Source organism: Hemitrygon akajei, chromosome 7, assembly GCF_048418815.1.
Source record: "Hemitrygon akajei chromosome 7, sHemAka1.3, whole genome shotgun sequence".
NCBI classification, from domain to species: domain Eukaryota; kingdom Metazoa; phylum Chordata; class Chondrichthyes; order Myliobatiformes; family Dasyatidae; genus Hemitrygon; species Hemitrygon akajei.
Genome location: NC_133130.1, coordinates 108,371,552 through 108,388,552, shown reverse-complemented (window position 1 = coordinate 108,388,552; position 17,001 = coordinate 108,371,552). Strand labels below are relative to the sequence as shown.

Genomic DNA, 17,001 nt, shown 5'->3' with positions numbered 1-17,001 from the left:
GGCAGAGGTTGATAGATCCTTGATTTATTAGGGCATGAAGCGATATGGGGAGAAGGCAGGAGACTAGGGCGGAGAAGAAAATTGGATTGGTCATTTTGAAATGGTGGCACAGTCATGATGGGCCAAATGGCCTAATTCTGCTCCTATATCTTATGATTTAAATATATATGTTAGTAGTGTAAAAAAAGAGCAAAGATAGTAATTTAACGCATATGCTTTTATGGACCATTCAGAAATCTGATGAAGGAGGCGAAGAAGATGTTCCTAAAACATTGAGTGTGTGTCTTCAGGCCTCTGTACCTCCTCCCTGGTGGAAATAATGAGAAGAGGGCATGTCCTGGGTGGTGGGGAGGCATTGCTTTTTGAGGATGCCAGGGAAGCTAGCGCCCATGATGCAGATGGCTGAGCTTGCAACCGTCTGCGGTGTTTTCCAATCTTGTGCCCCTCCTTTACCAGACAGCGATTAAACCAGTTAGAATTCTCTGCACAATACTGTTGTAGAAATTTGCCAGAGTCTTGGGGGACTCAAACGCTGCCTTCTTCATAATTGCTTCAAGACAGATCTTCAGGGGTAGTGGCACCCAGGGACGTGAAACTGCTCACCCTTTCCACTTCTGATCCCTCAGTGAGAGCTGGTGTGTGTTCCCTCGACTTCTCCTTCCTGCAGTCCACAATCAGTTTTATGTCTTACTGACGTTGAGTGCAAGGTTATTGCTGTGACACCACTCAAACAGCCAGTCTGTCTCACTCCTGTACCCCCGCTGGCTGAATTATCACCATGTAATTTCCCTAGCACAACGCTTTACTGTCCCAGCAACTGGGTTCAGTTCCCATTGCTGTCTGAAAGGAGTCTGCACGCTCTCCCTGTCACGGCATGGGTTTCCTCCCACAGTCCAAAAACGTACCAGTTGGTAAGTTAACTGGTCATTGTAAATTGTCCTGTGATTAGGCAGTGGTTGAATCAGAGATTGCTGGGCAGTATAGCTCAAAGGTCTAGAAGGGCCTATTCCATGCTGTATTGCAATAAAATTTTTAATAAGTGTTTTCTGGTGAATAAACAGAAATCACGCCATCTTACTGAATAAATAACCCCCCCCCCCCCCCACTGCATACAAAGTTCATTTCAAGCAAACTGATCGGTTATGAAAAATAATAAGGGGCTAGCTGAGAAATCTGAGATTACATTGAGAACTTTCATCTTTCACTTTGTATTCACAGTGAAGTTCGGTTCAACATTGAAGGCTTCCCATGGAGGTTTACTCAAAACAAAATCTGGGGGCTTTTATTTTATCCTTTTGAGTCTTGGTGATAATAAAATGCCATTTGGTGGTGAGGAGAGACTGTCATACAGGCCCTGCAGGGTTCGGTGAGTAAATACTCTCAGTACCATTGTGGTCAATTGTGGTTATTTTGTGTTTTTTTTTGTTGTTTGCTGCAGACATAGATTAAGCCCACTGAAAAATTCCAGGGCTTGGTGCGATCTCCCCCTCACCGGTGGTAACAGTGGAGAGCATTTTGACAGGTTGCATCAGACCTGGTATGGAGACTCCAATGACGAGGTAGTGAGTTGCTACAGACAGCTGTACCCTCAGCCCCATCCATCACCAGTACATCTCGTCCAGCCATCAAGGACATCCGGGGGAAGCAGAGCAAAAGAGAAACGTGCAAAAAGAAAGAGAGCGTAATTAGGAAAACGCTGTTCTAAATTGCTGAAAGTGGATCTTCAGCTTCCCGTACTCCTCCACGGTGGTAGTAACAAGAAGAGGGCAAGACCCTGGAGCTGAGGATACTTAGCGATGGATGCTACCTTCTTGAAGTTGTCCTGAGTGGAGGGGACGACTGTGCCTGTGATGAAGCTGCTGAATCTGCAGATCTCTGCAGCTTCTAGCGGTCTGTGCATTGGTGCCTCCATACAGGCTGTGTTGCATCCAGTCAGAATTCCCTGCAGGGTACATGCACAGAAACTTGCAGGAGTCTTTAGTGACACGCCACATCTTTGCCAGGCTTTGGCCGAGCTAAGGGCTGGCGGTTCAAACCCTCTGGGGCACGCCAGAGCAGGAACGGTGCACTCTCTGTGTGTTGTTAGGTGACCTGGCACTAGACCCTGGGGAATATTCAGACATACAGACAAATAATTGTCATTTGATCATCACCATCATAACAAGATCTCTGAGTATCTGTTTCACTGCTTTCAGCTCAACATGGCAACGCGTCCGGACACAACCTTGGACTGCTGCTGGGAGAGCGTTCTGGTCTGTCTAATATCTCTTGCCCTTCCATTGGATGATGTGTCCACAGGCAGATGCTGCTGACTGGAAAATTGTGGCTTGGACTCGTCCACGCTGAGGGACGTGATGAGGTTTCTGTGCGGCTTCCATGAGGAAGGAGCTCTTCCGCCACTCGACACTGAGGGCCCTGTGTAATGGCTTCCCAGACAACGAAGGAGACATGGGAGTAGCCCTGATGCTTTGTAAGAGTATGTGTTGATTCCGTGGGAATAGGAATGTAAATGATTGTACTAAATATTTGTCTTTTTGAATAAAATGTATGTTTGAAATAAAAAGAAATTTCAACAGCCATGAAATCACTTGCAGAAAGGTTGATCAGAATCAGAATTATTATCACCGGTGTGACATCTGTTGCTTTGACACAACAGTACTGTGCAAAGGTATAAAAGTACTGGAAATTGCAAATATTAAATAAACAGTGCAGGAGAAGTGAACGATGGGGTGGGTCAGGTGCGGAAGGGTACTGTGTGGCAAAGATTCCATCGACTGGTGAACGAGTGGCAGAGACCCGCTTTCACTGGTCAGACTGACGGGCACAGTAAGCTCCCGCAGGAGCTTTTGGAAATGGCAAATCTGCCCTGGACCCTTTTTTAAATCCGACAAAGAACTGCAGGAGGTAAATCTTCAGCAGCGTAGAAGAAAGTGGCTCAAACGCGGGAAGGCGCTGGAAATCCAGGCGGTGCACGCAACCAGCGGGAGGAACCCAGCCGGACAGGGAGCGTCTCTGGGAAAGAGTACACTCGATGTTTCGGGCCGAGACTCTTCAGCAGGACGGGAAGATGAGAAGACAGTGGAAGAAGGTGGGGGGGGGGGGGGAACAGAGGAAGAAAATGGATAAGATCAGTGTGTGAAGGGCTCTCTCCCTCTGTATTCCTACATTGGACAATTTTCAAGAAATTAATTGCAGATTATAGGAACAATGTGGTGAAAACTAAATGGGGGATCTCTAAAATTGCTAGCTAATCATATGACAGGCATGCTCTCAATGGAGAAGGAAGTATTGCAGCAATAAAAACCATTGACAGTTTAGGAAATCTGAAGGCTTGTGACCGAGTGCAAAACCCAGAAACTGTCATTGTTGTCAAGGGTAGTTTCATGGATAGAAACTGAAAGTTAATGTTGATAAGAATTGGCAACCCACTTCCCAGAAAAACACTTCTGACCAAGACCGTTAACCATTCAGTTTAGGTTAGGACAAGCACACTTAGACACTTTGTTTGCATTGAGTAATAGAAAGCAAAATTAGAATAACTCAGAATCCATCCATACTATGAGCAAAATTTGTGGCACAGAGTGATCTTAAAGACACTAATCACCTCCCGGCTTCTTACATTGTCCCCCCTCGCCCAGCAGCTGGCTCCACCTATCACCTGCCAGCTTGCACTCCCCCCCCCCCACACCTTCTTATTCCGCCTTTTCCCGCCTTCCTTTCCTGTCCTGATGAAGGGTCCCAGCCAGAAACATCGACTGTTATTCGTTTCCATAGATGCCGCCTAACCCGCGCTTTGTGTGTGTTGCTTAGGCAAAATCATGATTTTACATGGAGTGATTTTTAAAAATATAATAATTTAATAACTTTATTTCTAGAGCGCTTTTCATACAGATGACGTGGTTCAAAGTGCTTTATGGTGAGGAAAACTACAAATATGAAAAATAAAAAGAACATGAAGATGAAAGACAGAAAGATGTTAGTCAAGTTGTTGCAGAATACATCTTCTGGTGCTACTTGGACATGTCTTCAGTGATGAACCCGGGGTCGTAGGATGTTTCCGGTCTTTAATCATCAGACACCCTCGCCCGGGCGACCCAGCCGAGGGTGATCAGCCCCCGACTTGCGTCCAAGTGGTGCACTAATCCAAGGATCCCCCCTCCGGATCCACAGCCACCGCGAGGCCTTTTCAGCAGCCTCCAGAATGTTCTGCTGCACTGCAGTCCTTTTACTCCGAGGAGTTTAAGAGTCGGCTGTAATGAATGGCCAGCAAAGCCCCAGCGCCCAGCTTCGACTGGCTCACAGCGAGCTCTCCAGCATCTGCCCCAGCATTCTGCAACAAGATCTGTGTACTTAGCCCTCTTGTGCTCATTGGCCTCTTCAATCCGGTTTTCCCAGGGGACAGTAAGTTCCAGCAGGACCACTTGCTTTGTAGCAAGGTTGAATAAAAAGTTTTTGAGCTGGTGTTTGAAAGTGTCAACTGAGTCTTCACCCATTATAGTTAGGAGTGTAGTTCAGAAAAGCTGACCTGCCAATTATCCTTTGAGAGAGATTGTTTAAATTCAGAAGAAGACCGGAGAGCTCGAGCAGGATTACAAAATGAAAACGATTCTCTGCAGTACCCTAGACAATTATGAGCTTTAAAAGCAAGTAAGTTAGGATCAATCTTAAAAGATACAGAAAGCCAATGCAGAATCGCTAGTATGGGAGTGATATCTTCCCCAATCCTGGCAAGAAGGGGTAAAAGGCCAGAGTGGGGGATAGAAGAAGAGGGGAGGGGGAAGGAAGGAAAACACTTTTTACTGGAGGGAGACATTAATACTCATGCCATCAGGTTGGAGGCTTATGAGGTGGAATATGGAATATGAGGAGTTGCTCCCCTGCAGAAAGTGGACTTATCCTGGCAAAAGAAGCCCTGTCAGAATGGGAATGGAGATAAGATTTCAAATGGTTGGCACCGGGAAATTCTGCATTTGGAGGATGGAGAGGAGGGGCTTGACAAAGCAGCCCCCCAATTTACATTGTGATTCACCAATGTGTGTGTGTATAGATTATATTAGTGTCTGGAATACAGTACACGGCAAGAAATAAACAACAGAACCATGAGAGATGAGCAGGGCAGTGGAAAGAATTACTTTGGTTTTGCAGAATGTCAGCAGGGACTTAAAAGCTCTCTGTGTGTGCAGTTGCCTTTTTAACAATGACGTCTGTCAATCAGACTTGCCCCTCTGACATTCAGATGCTGTGCTACACGCCAGACTTTGCAAGAATCACGCCCACATCTCATATTGTGCGCACACTGCTAGCAACACATCATTATGCAAACACCCACCAACAACACACATCCCCCCCGTCTGACTGGTGCGGGGCCAATGCAAACACGTCAAGCCAACCCCCAGGAAGGAGGCGGGCCTGCATATAACTCCAATGGCTACGAGTGAGGCAGTGACCAACAAAGAGTTCAAAACCATGAGTGGAATTCTCAGCTACTCAGTCCTCCTTCACATTTCACACTTCCCATCCCACACGCTTTTCTGCTTTACAAGCAGCAGGCGACGTAAGCATGCGCCTCCTGCTTCCTCCTCGACTCTCGCCACACCATCTGCCCTTCTACTCTAATTACAATTACCCCAGGAAGGGGTCACACCAGCTGTTTGGTGCCTTGCAACTGGTTGAACCTGCACGTGGTCTAGCTGTGTACACGTGTAGCCCGTGCAGACAGGGCCCGGAGGGCAAGGTGTACTCCCGCCGTTGGCACAGAGGAAGACCTTGGCGGGGTAGCCTACCAAAGTCAAGAAGGTGCATTGATTGCTGCACTACAGGCCCCAGTATCCTATCCTTTCAGAACTGAATGAGAGTCAGCGTCTATAACTCTGTCAACTATTAGTGCAATCAAGAGCCATCAGCCTCCGTGGTGGCACAAGGAGCTGCTAGAACACGACTGGGTGCTGCAGTTTCTATCATGGCGGAGGATGCCATAGTTCGGGGGGGGGGGGGGGGCTCAGGGCAATTTACGCTGGGTACATTGGGTTGTGCACCAGAGCCCTGCAGTCCAGCTTTTCCTGCTGAACAGCTCTCCCCTGGTTTCTCGTAGGAATCGAATATCAAAATGATTGGATCCTGACTATCTTTACCTTTCCAACCCACCTGGCTTCACCTATCACCTTCTAGCTATCTACCTTGCCCTCCCCCTCCCACCTCTTTATTCTGGTGTCTCCCCACATCCTTTCCAGTCCTGATGAAGGGTCTCGGCCCGAAACGTCGACTGTTTATTCATTTCCATAGATGCTGCCTGACCTGCTGAGTTCCTCCTGCATTTTGTGCGTGTTGCTTCGGATATTTAGCACCTCCACGTGTTTATGATTTATTGATCAGTATTCAGTATAGACTGGGGTAGGAGAGTCGCTCTTTTCCTCTTCCCTCAGCAACTGGACACTGCTGAAGGCCCCAGTGTCTTCGAAGTCAACATAAACTCCAGAAACACCGCTTCCTGTGAAACTTCTAAAGGCCTGCAAACATAATACACTGCAACCATGGAACTACATCGGCAAGTAACCCGTTAGGATCTGACTATACATTTGAGGTGGGGTTCGGGGGGGGGGGCAAGGTGCAGATATCCTTTCAGCTGCTGAACACTTGGCTCTCCTTACATGCTTTGGAGTGGCATCAGCTCTATCACTTGGGACCAATTCCAAAACCAGGCTTGCACAGTCAGTGATGCACACATATGGCAGCTGACAAACTTCAAAATTCAATGTTATTATCAAAGTACATATACGTCATTTTCCTGCAGGCATACTCAGCAAATCTATAGAATCGTAACTATAACAGGGTCAATGAAAGATCAACCAGAATGCAGAAGACAACAAGCTGCAATTCCAAATCTAAATAAATAATGAGAACATGAAATAACAAAATAAAGAGTCCTGAAGTTGGTTATGGGACCATCTCAATGGATGGGCAAGTGAGTGTAGTTGTTCAAGAGCCTGATGGTTGAAGGGTAGTAACTGTTCTTGAACCTGGTGGAGCCTGTCCTGAGGCTCTTGGACCTTCTACCTGATGGCAGCAGCAAAAGGGCATGGCCTGGGTGGTGAGGATTTCTGATGACTGCTTTCTTTGACAGCGTTTCATGTAGATGTGCTCAGTGGTTGGGAAGGCTTCACCCATGATGTACTGGGCTCACTCCCTTTTGTAGGGCTGACATCATCGCTCTTCCCCATTAGTGTCCAGCTGTGCTGTGATGTGCATCCCTATACCACCCCCACCTTGCCATGCACTAGTTCCCATAGCAACCATCCAAACATTCTCTGGTTTAAGATGGCGTCGAGAGTCAGATGCAGATTAAATTGAGTGGAAGTGTTAAGTTTCAACTGTTTACCAACACACTGGAACTCCTTGCCTGAACCAGTTTCGTTAAAACTTTTAATTCCTCCTTTAAGATGTTCCTTAACTCAATTCTTTTAATAATCTGGACAGTTAAACCCATATGTTTGATAATATCAGGTTTACTTTGATGAAGTGCCACAATGTGTTATATTCTGTTGAAAGTTTAGCTTCTAGGTTTCTCCCTTGGTTATTTTTCAGAAATGACAAAATTGGCAACTATTTTTGTGTTCTCTTAATGGGGCTTGCACTCACGAATAACTATGTTAGAGCACTCATGTTAAAATCACAACCACTTTATTTTGCAAATAATGCAACAAGGGCTGTTCCCACTTCTTCAGGGAACTCCTGGTGAAATTACAAGAGTGAAGTAAGGGGAAGGCTTTCAGAAATTCCCAGCCAATCTCACTGAACCACCAGGCAGTACAAGCACTAAGTCGTTCCCCCCCCCCCCCCACAACTTCCCTCGTTCTATCTGTCTGTCTGTCTGTCTGTCTGTCTGTCTGTGTAGTTACTTTTTTATTGGTTTACAGGTTAATAATAACTTGCTCTCGTGTACAGTACCATTACATCTCACTTTTTCCAGTCATCATAGGGGAGAATACCACAGGCTGCTGGCCTTATTTGGAAGAGGGAAGTTCACTTTCAGCTCCAAACGGTAGAGCAAAATGCCGTGATGTAATTTCCGTTCTCAGTATTTCCACCTGCCCACGGCCCCTTTATATAGAGCGTGTAATAACAGACGTGAACAGATTCTCTGCCTGCTGGATTTGTAGCTGTACAGTGATGGTGCTTGCTTCACCTGGAGTTTACCTCAAGTAAAGATACTGTGGCACAATTATCTCCACAGGTAAGCATACTTTTATTCAGTCACCTGCTTACATCAGGATTGGATAAATGAGTACAATTAAAATCAAGAACGCCGGCTAATTCTGGCAGTCTTGACTGCCTTCAGATGACCTTATAATCCTGAGAGTCTGAGATCCTTGCCACGTTCCCCTATTTAAATTGCTCTTTAATTCCCTGTCGGGCTCTCCGTCCTGTGGGAACCTCTCCCCAAACCCATCTGCCTCTTTGCAACTTTCCACTTTAAAAATCCCTTAACTGAACTTGAACTTGATAACATGATCATGTCCAAGTGGCTAGCAAGCCACCACCTGCAGCTAGTTTATCCTTGAACCCACGAGTCCTCTAGATTAATAATCTCACTGCGGTGTACTTCCTTTGTGGTATCCTGAGTGTAGATAATGTAAAGTATTTGGATCATGTGCAAAGGACTGGCTTTTATTCTTGTGTGCCATCATTTGCACTGAAAGTAAACCCAGGGGGACTTTCAGTAACGGTTTTTCATCTCTTGTCTTTAGGCAACTCAAGAAACTAAAGAAAACAAGGGCGTAACTTTACCTTACGGATTGTATTAATGAAGGTTTTAAGTAACTCTGCTCTGGTAAGCTGGATTTTTGTTTTAATATCAGCTGATAGTTGTGTTGAATCAGACTAATTTTCAGCCTTAGGCATTGAATTACCAAACTGTAAATGTAATATGCTCTATTGACAGCTATTGTACAAATGGTTTTGTATAAGCATATAGAAGCGTCACACACTGGGACAACAGAACAGGAAAAAAATAAAACCCAGTGGCCCATCTGAAAGATAATTCACTTATCTCTTAGGCTTTAAAATAACACTCTTTCCTTTCATGTTACAAAACCAATGGGTATCAGGGGCTGCATTTTTCTAAGTAAGCCAATGTGAAATAACTCTGAAATGAGTAACATTTATTAAGTGAACCAAATAAATCCATTGTGCAGTCTTGGAGATTTAAAAATGCTCTTCCCCAGTATCATTTCTGAGTCAAAGGACAGAAATTTTGAGCTAGCCCATGCAGTGTATGTCTGCATGAGAGCATGGGAATATTAGGGGTATAACAGTATAAATATGAGGGAAGTTGTGTAAGTGGGGGGTTATTATATCATGCAAAGGTGCTATTGATGTATGCAGATGGGAGAGGCTTACATCTGAACTAAAACAAAGGGATTTCTAGGGGTAATCAGCAGGTGAAGCAGCATCTATGGAAAGAGAAATAGTTAATTTAGGGTCAATAGTCTTCCATAAGAATGTGAGAGTTATATTGGTTTGTAAGTTGGAGATTTAATTGAGTATTAAGTCTGAGCGTGTCTGTATATGTATGATAGTTTATATCAGCAACATGGTGCATGTCTTCCTGTGATTATATATGGACACTAACAATTGATCTTAGCAAGTAGGAATTGATGAGGTATTCTCGAGTTATTTCTGGGCTTAGCACCAGCTGTGGGCCATGAAGCAAAGGCAGCTGTGAGGTCAGGAGGGAGGTCTGAGGGGGTGGAAATGAAAGTGAAAATTTCTGCCTGCTCTTTTGTAATCTCTGGATTTTCAGAGGTGTTTCAATGCACACTTACTCATGACAAAAATACTTCTGTTTTGACAGTCTAAGACACTAACCGTAAGCAATATGGAACCACCTGGCAAGGTGGTGAAGACACTACCACAGGAACCAGCAGAGCAGGTGGGTACCCCTGGGGTAAATATCTTGCAGTGGTCTTGTTACACAGACATTTGCCTGTGATAATAGTTGATTAAATAAATGTCTACGTGATTACTGTTTGCAGTGGGGTGCAGCAGCATTAGAGGCATGTAACTGTTTAATTTTAGATTTCGTTGTTTTGGTTATGTTTATTAAATGTTGGTATGTAAAATTGAGATGAGCCAATGTAAATACAAGTACTCAGTGGAGTTAGCATTAAACTGTCCATTGTACCTCTGAATGTGACAGTATCTGACTGCACCTGCTTTGTATCTTTAGGGAGATGCCCAGAAGCTCCAACTGGTGTTGTCAAACAGCAATGACTTCTCTTCCCTGATTGGTAAGTTTGAAAATAAACCTGCGCATTCTCCCACCACGTGTACCAGCTAGTTGTTTTGCTGAAGCTCAAACACTTGGTCAACCACTCTTTTTGTGCTAACTGGCATCATATTAGAAAACATCGTTTTTTTTTGTACCTATCAGTGAAGGTGGTTATTTGACTGCTGGCTTTAGGGGCTGGTTGCAAACAAACCTGCAGAGGAGTGATGCTTTTTCCTAATAGTACGTAGCAGTGTACTACGTACAGAGTTTCTGTTAGATCACTTCTCATTAGGATTTTACAAAGGAGAACAATGGAAATATTTTATCTGTTTTTAACCTGGGGGCTGTACTTTCCCCAATCACTTCCCTATGTACTTTCCCCATGAACTTTTTTGCATGTGCTTTCACATGTATCTTCTGCACTTAATTTCACATCTATATTTTCCCCTTTTACTTTCACATGTTCAGATGTCTGGGACTGTGGTCAAGACCTCCCTTTAGATGAAAGATTAAATTGACTGTGTAAAATCAGCTTTTTGGTTCAAATAATGCACGCTCCCATTTCAAACAGGAGCTGATCCAGTGTGCAATTTATAATGAAAAAACCTTCATTTGGATTTTTTTATTGTTACTGTTCAGTTTCTATCTTAAGGAACAATGAGGATTAGACAAAATTAGCTTATCAGTAGATTTCATTTCTTAGAAATGCTGCCTTGGTGTTCAGATTGGCATGTGTTAAACTGTATACCAGCTAAGTAGATTGTACCGCAGATTATTTCAAAATGCAGAAGCGGGCCGGAGGAAATATTAAAAAAAGAAACTTGCTCTTTTAGGTCGCGGCATACGATCTAACCTCACTGTTTGCACTTTTAGGTCAAGAGAACACATGTGGCGTCAAAACAAGACAAGAGCACAAAGAACAGGCAAAGTGGGATCTGTCACCGGGCAGCATGGAGAGAAAGCCTTCGAAACCATCAGAGAAATCCTGCGGCCAATACTCGCAAGGTAAAGTGAGATAAAGCCTTTGTTCTCATGCAGGTTGGAATAAAATTAATTACTTCTGAATTCAACATTTTAATGGATAAGATTGTATCTTTTCTGTTGAATTTCATTCACGGACAGCTACAAAGGATTTTCATCTTTCTTTCCCTGTTTGAAATAGATGCCAGATTGAAGCATAGCAAGAAGAGCAAAACAAGAGTATCGTGGCCTTTCCTCAAAAACTTGGGAAGTGAATCCCCCTCGTCTCGGAATGATGGCCTCTTTGATCGGCCTCTTAAAGACATCTGTGATGATCATGACAATCTCGCCAAACCAGTCCTTGTAAGTGGATGTTATATTTTGTAACTTCAAAACTTTAAACCAATTCAAGGGAAGACACGGGGGTCTGGGAATGAGGCTCTTACTTTGTGTTTACTTTAAGTGAGGGGCGCACGTGGTAGCCTGATGATGTATGTCATTCAAGTATTTATACATATAACCCGTAATGAATTATTTAAATAAACAAGAATGTTTAATCAAACAATTTTACTTAAATATTAAATGCACATCAGTGGACTGTTGCGATCTCTTCCAATCTAATACAAAGTGCTGAAGCCCAGCATACTAAAGATCTAACCTAACTCATACTCTGGATGCATATTCACTTGAAATGGTCCAGTAGACAAATTAAACTAACATATTAAAGGTAATGGTAATAGTGTGTAAACACATATAGCTCTCTTCAGGTTTTCAAAAAGACATCAGTGGAATTGTTTCAAAGAATCACTTTTTTCCAATGTGCAAATAAAATTTTAGAGATTAATATGAGATTCACCAATCACACATCCAAACCTATTTTCCAAGTCAGCTATTTACTATAGTAGTTAACTTTCCTCCTTGTGCTTTGTTTTCTCTAGGATATGTTGATGGTCCTGTTCCAGAAAGGACCCTCAACAGTCGGAATATTTCGCAAGTCAGCAAATTTAAAGGCCTGCAAGGAACTAATTGGAAAATTAAATACAAGAAGTGAAGTGGCCTTAGAAGAGGAGCCCGTCATCCAGTTGGCTGCTGTCTTCAAGGTAGAATAAATTGAAATTCAGTGCTCTAAAGGGGGATTGTAAATCAGGGCAGTACTGGGCAAATTAATTTAGTTACTTTTTCCACACCTGTGGCCTCAATGGTAATTCTAAATGTATAAAATGCAGGATTTCCTGAGGAGAATCCCAAACAGTGTGTTGGTGACTGAGCTGTACGAGAGCTGGATGGTGGCCATGGAGGAAAAGCATCTTGAAGAAACAGTTACAAAATTCAGACAGTGAGTATCCTGATGTATGAGATCACCTGGGGTGTACTGACTTGCTCACCTCCTGTCAGTTGTTCAAGAGCTGTGACTGTTCCTTTATCTTCTTGCCGAGGGTAGGGGGCAGGGATGTGATGTGATGGCAAAATGCATCTCGACTCAAGGTCGAAAACATGTTCAAAATCTCGGGTGCAACACATCCTTACAATAACTATAGCGCTTCAAGTTTTAATAATTGCCTAACTGATTGGCACCAAGTGAAATCATGGTTGGAAATGGAATATAGATTGAAGAGATAGGTTAGAAAAATTATCGGCCTTGATAATACTTCGACTGCTACACAACCGCATGTTGTAAACCAGCGTAGTTTCGAACTTGCAAAGACTAACACCAAAACATTAGCCAGATTTTAAAATATTATCAGCACGAACAGCTAAATGTAATATATGTAAATAATCAAGTTACAAACACACAGCAGATAAAGCCATTCTGCGTGTTAACTAGCTTTACAAATAAATTGATCCTCACTTTTCTGCGCACTTTTTTCATGAAATACCAGATATTCTTAAAATCGTCATTGAGGTGATCTTGTTCAAAGCATCTCAAAGTCTACAGCTAGCATTTCCCAAACCATGTTTGGAGAACTTCAGTGTCTTGGAAGAAGTGTTGAATTGAGTAAAGAAGACTTCAAACCATAGCTAATGTTTGGAAACTCCCTTTTTATTTCTGCTAGGCTTCTGGACAAACTTCCAAGGCACAACTGTCTCTTACTTCGTTACGTGTTTTGTATGCTCTACCACATCAATAAGCACTCTGAGGTGAACAAGATGGACGCCTACAATCTGGCTGTTTGCATTGGGCCTAATATGCTCTGGACCAGCAAACCTCCACCAGATGAATTACAGAAAGAAGTAACTGCAAAGGTAAATATTTGTTACCTGCTACTGACCTGGTCAGTTTGTCTCCAGAAGAGCTGTTGTGCTTGCATTAAGAACTCCTGAAGCTAATGAGAAGGGAATTTGGAGGGTCTTTAATATTGGCCATTTATTCTGAATATTGACTCTGAAGTGAGCAAATCCATCTTCATTTCAGGTTGTGGGTCTGATGCAGTTTCTGATCGAGAACTGTTGCCAAATATTTGGTGATGAGATACCTACAATTCTGGGTGAACCAGCACAGAGACGACCAGAACACGTTGATAACCTGGGTACGTAGCATCATATTTTAAAAATGACTTGCATTTATACACTTCAGGACATCACTTTAAACACTGCTTTAAATCAAGGATAGTGTGTATTAGAGAACCCTAACAGTCAGGCATTACACAAAGAAAAAAACAGTATTTTACTTCCTAATTGATAAACGTTTGCCACTGGTCAGTGCTTAGAGAGCTTTTACATTCACATTCAGACATCCACGCTTGTTCAGCATCTCACTTCTTTTTCACATTATGGCATGCCTACTCAAATGCTAGACTAGATTGTACGCTCCAAGACTGAGGAAGGTGATCGCATTTCATATGAAAACAAGTTTAAAGTAGGCACAGTCATGGCAGATAGAATGTCTTGATACTCATAGCATGGGTCTGAGATTCAAACTTAGAAGCAAGTGTTAGCCAGTGCTTCAGGCTGATATATTATGCATACAAGGGAAGTTGGTTTTGCTGTATTACTAAAGCAATGCTATTTCCATGATGAAGGCTCAATCAGATTTATTTGTTCATTCGTTTGTTATGTGCCATGTCATGTGACGTGGTCGATCATGGTCTTTCCATGATCATGATTGCTCTTGGCAAATCTTTCTCCAAAAGTAGTCTGCCATTGCCTTCTTCTGGGCAGTGTCTTTACAAGACAGGTGACCCCCAGCCATTATCAATACTCTTCAGAGAATGCCTGCCTGCTGTCAGTGGTTGCAAAACCAAGATTTGTGATATGCACTAGTTGTTCACACGATCAGGGGGCTTGGCAGGTGCTACACCTTGCCCAAGGGTGACCTGCAGGCTAGCAGAGGGAAGGAGCATCTTACACCTCCTTTGTTAGAGATGCATCCCACCCCACTACCCGCCGATAAGATTACTACTGAGAAACTTTGCCAGCGAGATCTCAAATGTTGTAACTGTGACCTTTTGGTTGCACATTTATGGTGATTGAACAAAAGATGGTGGTAGGTAACCACACTAATCCATAGAACATCACTGGAGTCTTCAAACTATTGGGCTAGTCTCTCAGTATCCCTGGTAGGGGATTATGGTTTTTGAGGTGATTGATTAGAGCAGTTTTGGAACTGTAACTGAAGTGTTTATCATTTTATTTACAGACACGTCATCTTCTCTCCAAAATGACTCTGCCTATGACAGCACTGACCAGGATGACTGGAAAGAGGGCGAGAATGAAAAAAGGCGAAGAGCAAACTCCAGCTGTTATCCATTATCAAGGAGCCATGAAAGGTTGAGGTTGGCAAGAAAGCAGAGCTATCAAACAGACATAAAGGCTGGAGCTAGCGTCACAACGTCTTGCAGCAATGAGTCAATTGATGGTAATAGCAGAGTATCGTTTAATCATAGTGTGACAACTTGTCCATCTGGAGAGCTAAACTTGAGAGCAAACAGGCGCAGCTCTGAACCGACAATAGGTGTCACCATTAACCCTAAGAATATCAGACAGCAGGAATTAGTTGCAAGGAGCCATGATGGTTGCTCATTTCCATTTGTCCAGGACTTTACTCACCAGCTAATAAGAAAGCAGGTGTCCGACGAAAGCTTCACAAGGCGTGAGATTAGCAGGAGGAGGCCTTGCAACTTTAATGCTAGCTCACACTCCGAACTTTCCACAGCCCCTTCCTCAAAGGCTTCGTCAGTTTCATCATTAGCCAGCTCGTGTTCAAACATGTCAGAGTGCTCAGTCTTTATCAACTCTCCACTTGTTTCCCCCACCTGTACCAGTCAGGAGAGTAGCATCTTTTCAGACCATACAACAAAACTTCAAGCCAGTTCGATGCAAGATCCAAACAGTTGTGCAAAGAGCGCAAAAGAGAAAGCTAAGAACCCCGTAAGGAAGACTTACAGCTGGGGGCCATCAAGGACACTTACAAACCCAGAGTCTTACAAGGAAAACACTCTGAGAGAAAACCTGACAACCTGTCAGACTGTCCACGAGGACCAAGTTGATGACAACAGCTCTGCCAGGTCCAGGACTCGTATCTTCTCTGCTGATGAAGTATTTCAACAGGTGGACAGTAGAAGGCGTTGCAGCCCACCTTCTTATACTGAAGCTATTGAAGAAAACAGTCCACCTATTGCTCCAATTAACGAAATGACAGTGAAAAACATGAGAAGGCAGGCCCAGCTGAAAGTACACATGAGAGCTGGTTGCAGATTAGTCGCCGAACAGAAAGTCAGACATTGTTCATTAACAGAGGACTTGCTCCAGACTTTGCAACAAAATCAGGCTGATCTTGATTCTTGCGATAAACCAACCACAGCTGCTAATCAATGCACGGCTCTGCACATTTGCTCTGAGAACACTTTGCATCTCACGAAATGTGAAGAAGCACACCAGTACAGAGGGAGAGCTATGTCTGAAGCTGCAGGCAGGAGCAAACATAAACTATGGTCCATTCAAGCCTTTGACGTCTTCAAAGAGTTGCAACACGCTAAAGAGTCTTACGTATAATACTTGCATGAACTATATTCCATATGATTAACATTGAGGAACCTCATTAGAACAGTCTGATAAGCCAGAGACACAAAGTACTTCTGATGCCGGAATCGGGAACAATGCACAAGTTCCAAGATGAACTCAGAGGGCCAAGCAGCCTCTGTGGAGGGGAATGGACATTTTGGGTCAAGGTCTATCATTTGGACTGTCTCAGTCGTTGATCATTGTGATGCTTTTCTGTTATCAATGTATTTAGTCTAATGGAATAAAATGCCACCACAGAGTAACATGGTCTCGGAGTCTCTCTGAATACCTCCTCGGGCTCTTGCCTTTGTTCTTGGGTGCAAATATGGCTTGAATTCCAGGTGTTTGTACACTTTTGTGCTGTGTGTCAAGTTAGTAAAGATGTTAGTGTGTGCTTGTTCATACATGTCACAAGTATACAGACAGGCAAACTCTGCCAACAATCCTTGAAAGATTCCTTTGAGGAAATGGATCTAAGCAGTTTCCGTTCATTTATTCACTCTTTGGGGTGGCCATCAAACTTTACAACTCTTCCCTTGGAGTGTCAGACACCCTGAGCCAATAGGCTGGTCCTGGACTTATTTCCACTTGGCATGATTAACTTATTATTATTTAACTATTTATGGTTTTATATTGCTATGTTTCTTCACTATTCTTGGTTGGTGCAGCTGTAATGAAACCCAATTTCCCTCGGGATCAATAAAGTATGTCTGTCTGTCTGTCTGTCTGGGTGTAGGAATTGCACCCAAGGCCAACTCTGACTGCCCATTCCT

At 43.5% G+C, this 17,001-nt stretch overlaps 1 protein-coding gene across 1 annotated transcript; it reads left to right on the top strand.

Annotated features, from left to right (window-relative positions):
- Positions 1-8,102: 8,102 nt before the first annotated feature.
- Positions 8,103-16,482, top strand: tagapb (T cell activation RhoGTPase activating protein b). The gene is made up of 11 exons (XM_073050177.1): positions 8,103-8,230; positions 8,745-8,827; positions 9,851-9,928; positions 10,226-10,286; positions 11,141-11,272; positions 11,430-11,590; positions 12,166-12,327; positions 12,454-12,563; positions 13,282-13,471; positions 13,641-13,755; positions 14,865-16,482. Exons 2-11 carry the CDS (start codon positions 8,801-8,803, stop codon positions 16,217-16,219), a joined length of 2,391 nt encoding a protein of 796 aa, XP_072906278.1. The 5' UTR covers positions 8,103-8,230; positions 8,745-8,800; the 3' UTR covers positions 16,220-16,482.
- The last annotated feature ends 519 nt before the right edge of the window (positions 16,483-17,001 follow it).

Coding starts and splice junctions, on each gene's coding strand:
- tagapb (XM_073050177.1), top strand. CDS start 8,801: ATGAAGGTTTTAAGTAACTCTGCTCTG. Junction 8,828..9,850: donor TTTTAAGTAACTCTGCTCTG/GTAAGCTGGATT, acceptor CTGTTTTGACAG/TCTAAGACACTAACCGTAAG. Junction 13,756..14,864: donor AGAACACGTTGATAACCTGG/GTACGTAGCATC, acceptor TTTTATTTACAG/ACACGTCATCTTCTCTCCAA.